Source organism: Pelodiscus sinensis, chromosome 16, assembly GCF_049634645.1.
Source record: "Pelodiscus sinensis isolate JC-2024 chromosome 16, ASM4963464v1, whole genome shotgun sequence".
Classification (NCBI taxonomy): Eukaryota; Metazoa; Chordata; order Testudines; family Trionychidae; genus Pelodiscus; species Pelodiscus sinensis.
Window position 1 is genome coordinate 33,632,198 of NC_134726.1, and position 14,949 is coordinate 33,647,146.

General features: G+C 48.0%; 1 protein-coding gene across 7 annotated transcripts in view; it reads left to right on the forward strand.

The window, feature by feature from the left end:
• Nucleotides 1–14,949, forward strand: part of PEMT (phosphatidylethanolamine N-methyltransferase) — a 129,001-nt gene that overhangs the window by 62,189 nt on the left and 51,863 nt on the right. For all 7 annotated transcript variants that reach the window (XM_075899750.1, XM_075899752.1, XM_075899751.1 and 4 more), the window contains one exon: nt 5,264–5,379. In XM_075899750.1, the coding sequence (XP_075755865.1) occupies nt 5,264–5,379 (116 nt within the window). The remainder of the gene's footprint in view (nt 1–5,263; nt 5,380–14,949) is intronic.

The window sequence follows — 14,949 nt, forward strand, 5'->3', positions numbered from 1 at the left end:
TTTGCTTCTCAGGACTGGTCATTTATCAAATGCATCTATAATATATGCATAGATAGAATTGCAAGACACGGACGAGGTGGGCCATGTTCAGCTTTGATGTCAATAGGTGAAGCTTTATTGAAATCCGTGGTGTGGCATTTACCTTTAACAGGTGTGTTTGGTTCTAAATGTTCCACTGACATCGCTACATCCACTTCCCATGCTGCTGCCAATCCTGAATGTGGGCCTGATCCAAATTCTGTTGAAGTCCCTAGAAAGAAGTCCCATTGCTGATCCAGGCCCTGAATTCAGCCGTGATGAATTCCCAGATGGCTCCGGGGCGATGTTCTTTAGATCGTAAGATCTGTGGGTCAGGGATCCTGCTGTCTGTTTGTCTGTACAGCCTCAGTAGGGCATTGGGCGTGTGTGTGTGTGTGTGTGTTTGTGTGTGCGCGCATGCATGTGCATGAATAATTACAGAACCATTATGAAACACAACATTGTAGGGCTGTGTAAACGCCCTGGTTCAGTCCTGGAGCTTGGACCTGTGCTCAGGCCAGTAAACACCCCCCCCCCCCCATGTGTACTCTTTAAACCCAGGCCCTGAGTACAGGGTGGGGCAGGCAAACCAAACACAATACAACAGTATAGGGGCTCCAGCTTGACAGCAGGTTGAACAGTAGATTATAGTGCCATGCCCAGGATCCAGGCGGGGTAACAAACAGCCATCTTAAGCAGTTAAGGGCTCTGGGGGCTCTACAGGTGGAGCTAATCATTTATAAGGCCCAGATCTTGATCAGGGCAGGGTGGCAAGCAAAGAGTTGCAGGTAAGAGCTCAGATGTGGCTGCAGTTTACAAGGCCTAGCCCTTGTTGGGGTGGGGAGGCAACAACCAGTACCAAGAGTTAAACATTTTGCAGCTCAGGCCTGGTGCTGGTGGAGAGCCGACAAGTGCAGAGTTTTTATCCCTACTGGGGGAAACCTGCCACCCAACGGGAGGCGGGGGACGCAGGCTCACCCGCTCCACTGCATCCCAGCCCAGGACCCTAACAGTGGCAGCACAGGCTGCCTCTGGGTCAGCGGGGATCCTGGCCGCAACACGCCGACCAGGTCAGGGGGTCAGTGGGGATCCTGGTCGCAACACGCCGACCAGTTGACCTCTATGTCCTCGGTTGGCCCTAGGTTGGCTATGCCTGGGCTGCTTCCCAGTCTCCCCCCTCTCCCTGGGGGCCTACCTGGCTCCACCTCTGTTCTGCTGTATCTGCCAGGGACGAAGGTTCTGGCAGCGTGTCCGTGGTCTCCGGTCAGGGTCTAGCAGCGGTCTAGGTGGCACAGCCCAATCTCCTGAGCCCGGCAGGGGTCTTGAACGACCTGGCCAGTTGTCTGGTTATGGTGGCCCTGGCTCGTCGTCGGGGGCTGGCAGCCCCCCAATCAAGTGTTTCCTCCTGGGGTGGGGCAGCTGCGTCTTTCTCCTCAGGAGCACGGGGAGAGCATCCGTCTTACTCACCCACTGGGCTCCAACTGAGTGCTCCACCCCTGCTCTTATAGTCCCAGCCCTGCCTTTCTGCTTCCTGTGGGTGGGGTTGGGGTGCTTGGGCACCGCCCACCAAGGGATGTTAGGGAATGCGTCCCCTTCTGGGTCAGCAAGAGGCCAACCTGACTCACTACAGGCTGGAAGACTGATCTAGGGTCAAGAGGGCTTTTAGTCCATCTCTGTGTTTAGTCAACCCTAAAGGGCCAGTCTACATTGAAAACTTAAATTGGCACAACTTTGTTTTTCAGGGGTGTGAAAACTTTACACCCCTGAGAGGCATCGCGACACCAACCTAATGCCTGCTGTAATCAGTGCCAGGTCAAGGAAGAATTCTTCTGTTGACCTAGCTACTGCCTCCTGCAAGGCAGATTGTGATGGGACAACCCCTCCTGTTGCCATAGTGAGTGTCTACACTGATGTGCTACAGCAAAGCAGCTGTCCTGCTGTATTATTTTAAGTGTAGACAAATGATAAATATACCTAGAATATCCCTGACAAATGTTTGTATAACCCGTTCTTAAAAGCCTCCAATGATGGGATTCCACAGCCTCCCACATAACCTGTTCCAATGCTTCACTATCCTTTATAGTGAGAGTTTTTTCCTAATATCCAACCTAAATCTCCCTGGATGCAAGCTGAAGTGATTCCTTCTCATCCTACCCTGGGTGGACGTAGAAAATGCTTGAACACCATCCTCCTAACAGTCTCCCAATAGGTAAAAGGTGGTTGGAATCATGTACCTCCTTAGCCTGGACTGGACTATAGGGCTATGTCTACACTACAAGGTTTTTGCGTAAAAACCAGCGGAGAGTCCACACCTCAAGCACATTTTTGGGCAAGAAAAAATACAGTAAATCGACAGGACAGAGGGGTTTTGGTGGTAGAGTTATTCCTCTCCCCAGGAGGAATAACTCCTTTTTGCATTACAGCGCTTGCACAAAAAGACGTGTCTGGACGCAATGCAGGGGTTTCTTGTGCAAAAAGAGCCTATCAGAAAAAGCACAGGTGCTTTGATGGCCATTCTGTTAATGGCAATCAGAGCTTTCTTGTGCAAGAGCGTCCATGCAGTGTGGATGCTCTTTTGCGCAAGAAGTTTTTGCGGAAGATCTCTTCCACAAAAAACTTCTTGCACTAAAAGCCTGTAGTGTAGACATAGCCTATATGCCCAGTTCATTCAACCGTTACCCATATGTCATGTTTTCTACATCTCCTATATGGGATGGTCATAGATAACAATGTATGACGATGACACGAGAGACTAGACAAGACCCAGAGATTAAAACTGGGAATCACTAACAGGCAAAGAACATAAGAACGGCCAGACTGGGTCAGACCAAAGGTTCATCTAACCAGGTATCTTGTCCCCCGACAGTGGCCAATGCCAGGTGCCCCGGAGGGAATGAACAGAACAGGCAATTATCAAGTGATCCCTCCCCTGTCGCCCATTACCAGCTTCTGACAAACAGTGGCTAGGGACACCATTCCTATCCATCCTCCCTAATAGCCATTGATGGACCTAGCCTCCATGAATTCTTCTTTTTTTGAACCCTGTTATAGTCTTGGACTTTACAACATCCTCCTGCAAGGAGTTTCACAGGTTGACTGTATGTTGTGTGAAGAAAAACTTCTTGTTGTTTGTTTAAAACCGGCTGCCTAGTAATATCATTTGGTGATCCCTAGTTCTTGTGTGATGGGAAGGAGGAAATAACTTTTTCCTTATTTACTTTCTTCATACCACTTATGATTTTGAAGACCACTATTCTGTCCCTCCTTAGTCGTCTCTTTTCCCAGCTGAACAGTCCCCGGCTTATTAAGTTCATGGGAAGTGTGTATCTCATCTAAGAAATATATGGGCTCACAAGAGTGGGAGGATAAAATGTAGGTCTGACATCAGATCCCTCGACTCTGTCTTGATTTACCCTGCAGAGGATGGACCTGAAGGAGCAATACCTCAGTAGGATGGGGCCCAATTCAAAGCTTTTGAAGTCAATGGAAAAATTCTTCGTGACTTCAGTGAGCTTCAGAGCAGGGTGTTAGTGAGGTGCCAGAACTGGGAAGGAAAACTGTACAACCTGAATTTCCCCTTCTTGGCCCCATGTTTTGCCTTTGCACAGCTCAAGCCAGAGTATGTAAGCACAGGAGTTCACTTCGTGTGACCTAACTCGGTCACTAGCATGGCTTCTCTCCTCTGATGGCAAGAGCTTTCGCTTGTGAGGTTTGGAGTTTGTATCTTTGAATGACTTCAAAAGCCAAAATAAAGCCTCAGGGTAGGCACGGAATTGCAACCAGTTAGGTCAAGGCTTATCTGATCCCAGGCAACAGAAGTGGGAAAGTATGGAAGGGCTGGTGTGAACAAGGAGAATAAATTGAGCAGCATAAAAAGAAAGTACCACCTGATGGGACAATGGATGCGCTACTGAGCTATGTCTACACTGGCGAGTTCTTGTGCAAGAACAGCCGTTCTTCCGCAGAGGGTCCACATTGCCCGCCCACTCTTGTGCAAAAAGATTTACAGCAAAGCGTGGTAAGAGAGGACTTCTTGTGCAAGAGCGACGCTCCTAACAAGTGTAAGCCCTCTTGTGCAGGAGGGCAGTGCGGACGTGCGGCAGGGGTTTCTTGCGCAAGAAAGCCCTATGGCTAAAATGGCCATCAGAGCTCTCTTGCGCAAGAGAGCATCCACACTGCCATGGATGCTCTTGTGCAAAAGCAAATGGCAGTGTGGATGTGTTCTTGCACAAGAGTCCTTGCACAAGGTGTTCTTGCAGAAGAACCCGCCAGTGTAGACATAACCCTGGGGTTTAAGATAGCTTCAGAGAGAGATACAGAGTAGGGATGTTAAATATCGGTCAATTTGTCGATTAACATCATGAATTCTTATTGGTTAGTCGATTATTCTATAGTCCCTGAGGGTGGGGCCAGCAGCCAGTGTGCTCTGGCCCCACTTCCAAGGAGCCGCCTATCTCACCCTGTGCTGCTACCAGAGTAGGGCTCCGGGTGGGAGCCGGTCCATGAGGGGAGGCAGTTTTAAACTAGTTCCCCTCATAGACTGACTGCCTGTTGCCCTGTGCTGCCTCTGATACAGAGGCAGTAGCGTGGGGTGGCAACAGCCCCTGTCTGGGGAGGTCTGAGCTGGACCTGGCACGAGCCAGAATTGACCTAGGCTGCTAGCCAGCCTGCTAAAGTATTTACTGGGGGTGGGGGAAGGGAATGTGTGTAGTCCATGGGTTCCCAAACTGGGGGGCATGCAGAAATTCCAGGGGGGACATGAGGCAACCCAGCCCTTCCCCCCCCCCCCCCCGGCAATCGCCCCCTCCCCCTTCCTTTCGGCCCCGGTCAGTTCCTCCCCCCCCCCCCCAAACAAATTTTGCTGCTATTTTGGGGGGGGAGGCGGAGGCGTGAGGGTTTCTCAAAAATCAGAAAGGGGGTGTAATGCCGACAAGTTTGGGAACCACTGGTGTAGTCTATAGTGTTAACCTATACGCTTTTGCTTGTCAGTTATTTGGTTAATCGACTACACTGTTACATCTCTAATACAGGATTTAGAAAGAGGTGTTCTCTAATGTGTTCTATTTACGCCAAGTCTGTTCAATATCTTCTGCTCCTTTCTCATCCATTATTGAAAGATCATGGGGCATCTGGTCCTGTTTAGTTCCTGTAAATAGGCTGTGTCTATTACATTGTCGGCACTAAATTAAATAGCAGCCGCATGTGTCTCGCTGTCTCAAACGCCATTTGTTTTTTGTCCATTTAGGTAGCAAGATGGGAACACAAAACCCGAGTTCTCAGTAGAGCCTGTGGCTCTCCTTCTACTGCCTGTTACTGCCTGGGCGCTGTCATCCTGCTGCTTAACTTTATACGGAGCCATTGGTAAGGAGCCGATTCTATTGCTACAAGTTAAAGTAGGGATCGGGACTAGTGACTAGAAACCATGGAAGCGGGGCTGCCTATTTCATGTCCATCCCTCCCTCCCCCCATCTTCCCCGCTTTGAAAAGCCATTTGCCTATTATCGCAAAACAGCCACATTTAGGAGCCAAGTCCCATTTTTGCCACAACTAAGGCAAAAATGAAATCAAAGGAAGAGACAGGGTAAGCAGTGAGGTAGTAAAGTTTGCAGATGATACCAAACTGTTTAGGATAGTCAAGACAGAAGCAGACCGTGAGGGACTCCAAGAAGATCTCACCAAACTGAGTGATTGGGCAACAAAATGGCAAATGAAATTTAATGTGGATAAGTGTAAAGTAATGCACATTGGGAAAAATAACCCCAACTATATGTACAGTATGATGGGGGCTAATTTGGCTACGACAAATCAGGAAAGAGATCTTGGAGTTATCGTGGACAGTTCTCTGAAAACTTCCATGCAGTGTGCAGTGGTGGTCAAAAAGGCAAATAGGATGCTAGGAATTATTAAGAAAGGGATAGAAAATAACACCCGGAATATCTTACTGCCCCTGTATAAAACTATGGTACGCCCACATCTTGAATACTGTGTACAGATGTGGTCTCCTCACCTCAAAAAAGATATTTTGGCCTTGGAAAGGGTTCAGAAAAGGGCAACTAAAATGATTAGAGGTTTGGAATGGGTCCCATATGAGGAGAGGTTAAAGCGACTGGGACTTTTCAGTTTAGAAAATAGGAGACTGAGGGGGGATATGATAGAGGTATATAAAATCATGAGTGGTGTGGAGAGGGCCGATAAAGAAAAGTTATTTATTAGTTCCCTAAATAGAAGAACTAGAGGACACCAAATAAAATTAATGGGTAGCAGGTTTAAAACTAATAAGCGAAAGTTCTTCTTCACACAGCGTGTAGACAACCTGTGGAACTCCTTGCCAGAGGAGGCTGTGAAGGCTAGGACTATAATAGAGTTTAAAGAGAAGCTAGATAATTTCATGGAGGTTAGGTCCATAAAAGGCTATTAGCCAGGGGATAAAATGGTGTCCTTGGCCTCTGTGAAACGAGGTGTACCGGTAGTTCGGAATAGGCACCCTAGTCCGAACTACCTAGAATAGGCACCCTAGTCCGAACTACCTAGTTCGAGCCCCGTGTAGCCGCGCTGCACGGGGTTCAAACCAGCGGGGATTTAAAAATGGCGGCTCCCCGCTTATGCAAATGAAGCCCGGGAAATTCAAATCCCGGGCTTCATTTGCAAGTGCGGTATGCATACATTACCCCGCTAGTTCGAACTAGTGGGGTAGTGTAGACATACCCCCAGAGTGTACATGGGGTAAGGTAGTGCTAGCTCCAAGAGAGCATTGTGAGGAGTGATGGCCCGGGCAAAGCCCAATTTTACCTGCTCCCCTCCCAGTGGAGCAACATAAGAAAGCGGTGCAATGGAATGGGACCCACAAAGTTTACATCAGGGTCTTCGTGGCTCTGTCTGTATTTAAATCTGAAGTTGTTTCTCATAGAACATCTGTTACTGCAGCTGTCTGACTAGACCCAGACACATAGGGTACATGCCAATGCAACACTTCCTCTCCTAGTAGGATTGTGGAGGCGTGTTTAGCTCTCTTTATCGCTCAGCTGCCTCCAATTAAAAGATTTCATCATCTCCTATTGCATGGAGTCTTAACGCTAAAAGATTTTAATAAATTCTGCCTATTTTCAAATGCTTAACTGAAGAAACATGAGGACTTCGGGTGATCTTAGATGCCTAATGGGAAACAACCTTGCTAGGCGGCAAGGAATCATTTCATACCATATTAGATGCTGTTAATTTGGGATGAGTGTCGATGGCACAAGCAGATAGCAGTATGGAGTTCTTTGTCTTTCAGGCACTGCTTGGAATCCAGTCCAAGTTACTAACTCGCGTGATTACATGGTTTTGCAAAGGAGCAGTGTGGATTGGGTGGCAGGAGAACGGTGTTGTCTTCCCTGCCATTGACATGATGTTTAATTCTTCACAAGTTGCTTAACTTTTCAGTGCATCCAAGGGTCTGTCTACACTAGCCCCCTAGTTCGAACTAGGGAGGCTAATGAGGGCGACTGAAATTGCAAATAAAGCGTGGGATTTAAATATTCCGTGCTTCATTAGCATGTTCCTAGGCGGTCGCCATTTTGGAAATTGACAAGCCCGGAGTAACTGCCTGCGTCTACACACGGCAGTGAAATGGGAGTTCAAAGTAAAGACCTAACTCGAATTAGCTGTTATTCCTCCTGGAATGAGGTTTACCAGCTAATTCGAATTAAGGGCTTTATTTCGAACTGCTGTTTCACTGTCGCGCGTAGACATGGGCAGTTATTCCGGGCTAGTCAATTTCCAAAATGGCGACCGCCCGGAAACTTGCTAATGAAGCATGGGATATTTAAATCCCACACTTCATTTGCAATTTCGGTCGCCCTCATTAGCCTCCCTAGTTTGAACTAGGGGGCTAGTGTAGACATACCCTAAATGTGTAAAAACAAGAACACCAACATTCCAGGGCGTGGGCTTCCTGGATGTTTGAAAAATGTACAGCACATTTTGCATGTTTCAGCCGTTTAAAGACTTAACGCACCCATGGGTCATTGCCATGAAGGGCATTAAGTGAGTGGATGGGCTCTATGTCTGTGAACAAGAGTCCATGTGGCAAAGATCCCTAATAAAAGGATTTTAAGGCTGAGATGTTTGAAGGAGCCAATGGGAGATCGGTGCCCAAAGCTGCGTCAGCCTTTGTAAATCTTCCCCAGATATCTGTTTTTAAGGACTTTCCTGTTACCCTAGTATAGAGCACTGCACAGCACCCCTGTGAGGTAGGGCGGTGGTATAGCCCCCCCTTGAACAGATCTGTAGCACTAGAACCTAGGTCAGCTGACATGCCCATGTGGCCACCAAGAGGCCATGTAGAGTCACATCCGAGGAACACTGTGGAGATTGGGTGGCGCTTCCCGCAGCGCACAAAGGAGTCAGAACAGCAGCAGCCTGCAGCCCTCTGGGTGCACAGGCCTGCATAAGAATCAGCTGGGACCCCTGCACTAATCGTTGGGGGACAGAATTCCTTTAGCCCTGGTTAAATTTCTGCACAGGCCTTGTCTTGGGGGTACGTGTACACTGCTATTAAACACCCATGACTGGCCCGTCAGCTGACTCAGGCTCATGGGGCTTGGGTTATGGGGCTGTTGAAGAGCAGTGTATATATTCAATATTGGGCTGGGGTCTAAGCTCTGAGACTCTCCCTGCTCATTGGCTCCCAAAGGCCAGGATCCAGCTAGGTCAAATTGCTCAAGAGCACAGCAGGTAACTCAACCTGCCTCTCCTAAATTTGTGGCCTGTTCCCTAACCACTAGGCCATCCTTCCCCTTGGGTGGTGTCACCTGAAAAGTCAGATGGTCCCTCGAGGCTAGGACAGAGGTGCCCTGGAAAGGCAGGATGATTAGGAAATGTACACGGCTGTGATCTGTCTTGTCCCTGTTGCATGGCAGGAAGATGTCCGTCTAGCATCTTTCACCAATGAGTATGTTGGTAGTGGAGGTTTAGTTTTGATTCCTGTATTGAAACAAACAGGGAAAAGCAGAATTGTGTTGTGTGTAGTTCCTAGAATCAAATTACCTCTGTGAGCAGCCTTTACGCGTCATGTTTTCTTGTTCTGCTCTCTTAAGGTTATTTACTCTAACTGATTTCATACTGTAACGATTGGAGGGTCTTCTGGTAATCTGTTTGCACAGTACAGTGCATGAACAGCTGCAGCTGTAGGCATTTTTTTAACCTTCAGGAACAGAGGAAATAAATCCTGCGCATACTATTTAAAAGTTACAGTATTTCCTATGCAGAAGAGCAGGGATTACCTGTGCATTTAGCAAGCAGGCAGTTTAAATTGTTATCTGATCATGCCTTTGTTGGCTAATAATATAGAGTGGATGAGGCCCTGTGTGTGTAATGGTAATATGTCCTTAAATGTTAGTTCAGTGAAGGTAACACAAACAAATTCTTGCAGACTTCCCCCTTGCCAGCGTTTTGTCTAGGATTTGATAGGCTAGGGTCACTTTAAATGCTGTGCTCTAAAGATGAGTCTAAACTATATTCCCACATCCAGTTATGCCACGGTCTAAGCTAACGGGTTGTTAGAACTTTGGATCATTTTCATGGTCTAAAAAATCTGTCTGGAATTTGTGCACAGACACCACAGATTTTGCTGCTTAGAAATGACGCTGCTCCCCACTCTCCTCCATTCCTTGTGGCCACCACACGTTGCTGAAACTCATGGAAGGAAGCTCATGGAAGTGGTCTAAGTAATTCACTTAGGTGAATTTGAGGCATTACTGAGCTGAGGGATCGGGGGGGGGGGGGGGGGGGGGGGGGGGAGGCTGCAGCAGAGGATACGTTTTCAAATATGCTTTGGCCTGAGATAGCCTGCGGGCTGTGAGTTTGAGACCCCTGCTGTAGTCACTGCCCTTCTATTCACACACTCAAAATGGCTGGTGGTTTTTTTCTTATGTCCGGTCCCCTCTGTTCAGTAACCCTCTGAACAGCCTCACGAAATGTTCCACGTCTTTCTCCAAGTGATCCATTGTTTAGGTAGCTCTGCCTCTGGAGCTCGGACCTGAAAACCTGGGCCTAGGTGTTGTAGGGTTGCCAGGTGTCTGGTATTCACCCAGACAGTCCGGTATTTTTGGCTCCTGTCCAGTAAAAAAAATTCAGAGAATACTGGACATCTAAAATGTCGAGTATTTTCTGAATTTTTCCCTGGCCAGGAGGCGAAAATGCCGGGCACCTGGCAACCCTACAAACACTCAGCGCCCAGCCTCCCTGAGCCATCTCCCAGCTCCCAACACCCCCAGCCCCCATGCTTACCTGGTTCCCCAAGGCAAAATGGCTGCTGGCCAAAAGACCTAGGGGAAGCAATGCTTTCCTCTGGGTCTTTGTGCTCAACTACTCCCCTGTTTTTTTTGCTCAACAAGTTTAGTTCTCCCCCCTCCCCTTTTTTTTTCCCTTCAACAGAATTTTTTCCTGTTTTTTGGGGGAGGGTGTTTAGTATTTTTGTTTCAACCATCTGGCAACCCTAGGTGGTAGCCATCTTTGTTGCAGAGTGCTCTGATTGAATGGATGATTGTGAAAATTTAATGGCCTGGTATTGCTAGGCCTCTGCTGGGCGCAAGAATTTCTCCTGTTGCCTCTTGTGGACTTTAGCTCAATACGGAGGCAAAGGCCAGCCTTACAATCAAGAGTTTCCAGTCTGACATAGATCCATAAAGAGTTTGCGCTAGAATTCGTAAGTTGTACCTACACACACTCCCCAAATCACCACGCAGATCATAGTGAAGACTTGAAAGGAAATACTTGCCTTTTAATCCCTGAATAAAGCCTAACCTTAAGGCAGCTAAGTTACTTAGGGTTATCATATTTGAACTTTCAAAAAAGAAGACACCCTTGAGAGGGAGTATATCTACATCAATATCTACCAACTCGTTTGTATTAATGTGTTATATAATATTATATACTATTAATACAATGTGAGTTAGTAGAGACTGATACAGATACACTCTCTCGGGGTGTCCTCTTTTTTGAAAGTTCAGATACGATAATCCTAAAGTTACTGGGCATCAATGAACTAATGGATGTGTCTCTCCAGTTATGAAATAACTAGTGCTCTTCATCTAAAGAGCTCTAAGCACTTTACAAAGGCGAGTCATCATTAGTTTGTAGAGGAGGTAAACTGAGGCACATAACGATGTAGTTACTTGGCCAGGGTCACACTGGCAGCAATCCAGTTTCACGACTCTTGGGCTGATCCACTGGATTAAGTCCATTTTAAATGACCTACACTTGCTTTCAATTTGCTTTGCTTCCCAAGATGTCTAAGTTTCTGAGTGTGTATGTCTGTGTCTTTGTGTGTTTTTGATTTTGCTCTCCGCATTTGGTTGATACCAAAGTACTTTCAAGAGGTGCTGTAGTCTAAACATATGTCTCTGCCAGTTATTCCTGCCTGGGGGGAGCTATGGTGTCAGACTGGTGGTGACGTACACAGATGGGTTTTGTTAAAAGTCCTCCCTTCTCTAAAATGAGCCTGTGAAAGGGAGGCATTGCTTGAGTTCCAAGCTTGGCGTGGTTGCAGCTGGAACTTCATGCTTCTGGTATGGCTTTTGGGAACCCTTTGTGAAAATGCTGATCTTTGATTGCTCAAGATTTGAGAAGCTCTGAGGTCCTTCAATCCTCACTCCTGTCCCCTACTCGTCGGCAAGATAAAAGACTAGAGAGCACGGATAGCAAAAGATCAACAAACGTATAATGTGAACACATAAGCAGTACCCTGTTGCCTAATCGAGGTGCTGTAATCTCAGCAGTGGATTATGTCAGAAAAGTGACTGCAGAACACTGTTGCACTGTTTCATGCGCTCTTCCTTTCTTTTCTTCTTTTGAGTCACAGCTGCTTCAGCACAGCAGAGCCAATCTCACTAGCAATGTGCAAGCTGTGCTTCAGGCATTAAATAAATGACCAGGCAGGCTCCTAGCTCCGAGCATCCTCAAGGATTCTGTAGTTAGTGAAGCAAAAAAGAGATACTCTTGTGGTTTGGGGAAGGAAGGAGGGGGGTTGTTATTTAGATGCCAGGTTGAGACTATAACACTGGCCATTTTAAAAACAAATCCTTCACATGTACTAGGTGAGCAAGAGGCGGGTCTGTGAGCAAGAATGAATTGTGGACTCCACCAGATGTGCATTTTTTTTTCATTTTTTAAATTTGAACTGCAGTTGTAAAAAATCCTCTCAAAGCAAGAGGGGCGGGAACAGCACATCCCTGAAGAGAGCACAAGTGATTAAAGTAAAGCGGTGCAGTGCATTTGCATTCCTCCAGTCTTGGAAGTAATGTTGCTGCCCTGGGCCGAGGGGACAGTGAGAAGCAACAAACAGTCTTGTGTCTCCAGTGTCGCTGGAATGAAATAGCTTGGGTCTAAGTACATTGTGCCCGTTAGACAGTAGGTGCTTCCTATCTGCAACCTTCTTTATGAAACTCTGCCCATTTCTTGGAAATGGCTCCCGGATGGTCTCTGACCAAGGTAACTGTTTAGCGAACTGCGTAAGAGAACCATCGTTAATTGCTTTTGTGCAGTTGTTTCTGCTGTTGGATTACAATTCTCTGTGATCAAAGTTCTTTGTTCTCGCAAGGCCTCTCTTATCTGTAAAAATCTTTTCTGCTCTTCTGTTGTTTGGCTGCCCAGGGTTTACTACATTTATCCAAAGAGTGCCTGACTTGACAAGCCTTTATTCTCCCCTTAATTTATGTCCAAAATTACTCTCCAATGCATTAGCCTAATTGTACAGAGTTCACACAGGGGAAGGAGATCAGCAATCTCCCTCGAGTTTCAGTCACCTGATACCTCTAGTTTCTCTTTTTGCCGTGCTTTCTGAATATGTATGTTAGTCATGGTTACTTTCCTGCTTCTCTCTTGGTTTAGATATACTGCCCATCAGTATGGTACCCGAACCGCTCCCATGTTTATGAAGTGAACATGCACACCTAAAGAAAGAGGTTTCTCTGGCTGCCACGGGCTGGATTTTGGTAATTTTTGTTGCGATTTATTGTTGATGGAGTGTTGTGCAAAGAAGCGGGGTTGACATCTTCCTCTGCTGGCACTAAGGTCCCCGGCCATCCTGCTGTCTTCTGGGAATGAGTTCCAGGTCTGTGAGCCAGCTGCTGTGCTCTGTCTGCAGCACACTGCAGTGTCTCACCTACAATTGACAGTTCCAGGAGACTGATGCCATCCTAGTGTGATCTTGCCAACCCCGGCCATGTCCTTCAGGCAGGAGAGCAGGATTGCATCTCCAATGCTTCAGGGAGATCTAGCAATAAGAGTACAGATGCCCATGGCCAGAGGAGAAATCCTATGGCATTGATGCCAGCTTAGCTCCACACCTTACCCTGATGGGGAAAAGTCCAGGCTACTGGCTGTGTGTAGATGGAGGTGGAGGAGAGCCATGACCCATCAGAGTTCTGTGTGTGGTCCGCAAGGCATTTTGTTTACTGTTCCCCATGGGCTGGATTGCCAGATTCTGGTTTCTGTCCACATAATTTTTTTCCTGCCGGAATTACTTACGTGACATGCACGTGAAGCCAGGTGTGTGCTGATTGCATGCAGCATTGACTGACTGAGAGAGCTGCGTGCTCCCTCCGCATCCAATCAAAGCGCTGCTGCCGTTCAGTCAGCACACCCTGCAGATTCTAGATACGCAAGCGCAGGCCCGGCCAAAGAGTTTGCGGGGCCCAAGGCAACACGCTGTGATTGGCTGAGACACACGGCCGGGGGTGATTCTCCGGGACACGCTGCAACCCAGCCCTGTGTTTAATGTCCAGCCAGAGTGGGTCACAGCCTAGCTGCATGGCTAGGGAGGGGCCGGAGCGCTGGTGCAAGATGCTTTCCCTAATGGCTATGTCTACACTCGTGGCTTCTTGCATGAGAAATATGCAAATGAGGCTAAGCATGGAATATCGCCAAGCCTCATTTGCATATCTAATGAGCTGCCATTTTTGCATAAGAGGCTCTTGTACCCGAAGGAGCTGTCTACACTGCCCCTTCTTGCGCAAGAAAAATCCTCTTGCATAATGCTGTTACGCCGATTATTTTCAGGAATAACGGCATTGCGCAAGTGCGTTTTTGTTGTGTAAGAAGGGGCAGTGTAGACAGTTCCTTCGGGCGCAAGAGTCTCTTATGCAAAAATAGTGGCTCATTAGGCATGCAAATGAGGCTCGGCGATATTCCATGCTTAGCCTCATTTGCATATTTCTCTTGCAAGAAGCCGCCAGTGTAGACATAGTCAATGAGAACAGCACCTACCCCAAGAGTGGGGGGGGTCAGTTAGCCTGGCTGTGCCTGGCCAGCTCAGGGTGTCCCCCTCCCAGCCAGGGTGGGGGGCAGGCAGGGCAGGGGATTCTGAGAGCCCATCACCTTCCACCATGGGTGGCTGCTGCTCTTCCAGCCTCCTTCCCTCCTGAGCCTGTGCCGGTCACAGTGACTCACTCCAGCGGCGCCTGCTCCCTGCCTGAGCCTCCCTTGCAGCCCCCGGACAGAAAGATGATGTGAGCTAGGCCAACGCAGCAGAGCAAGCCCCTTCCCCACTTTAAAATGCAGATGGAAAAACAAACCTGTCTCTGCCAGGCACCTCGCAGTCAGGACAGCGAGTGAGTGGCCGGGAGCTGGGCAGCGCGGGGCCCTGAATGTGGGGAGCCCAAGGCAACCGCCTCACTCGCCTGGCCCAAAGGCCAGGCCTGCGGAAGCTCACTTAGCAAAACTGCGTATGCCAGAAGACCGTCTTGCTTATGACATTCTTGCAGCCCACTGAGATGGAGGGCCACTGATGTGGGACACGCACTAACCTAGGTTGTCCATCGCTGGTTTACACTGGGCAAAATGAGTTGCACTGGCTAATAACTTCTTAAGCACAGGTGGGACTGTAGAGGGATGTCTTCTCTTCCTCCTCCTCAAAGGGGGCATTGACCGTCTTGGTAGGCAGAGGCTCCA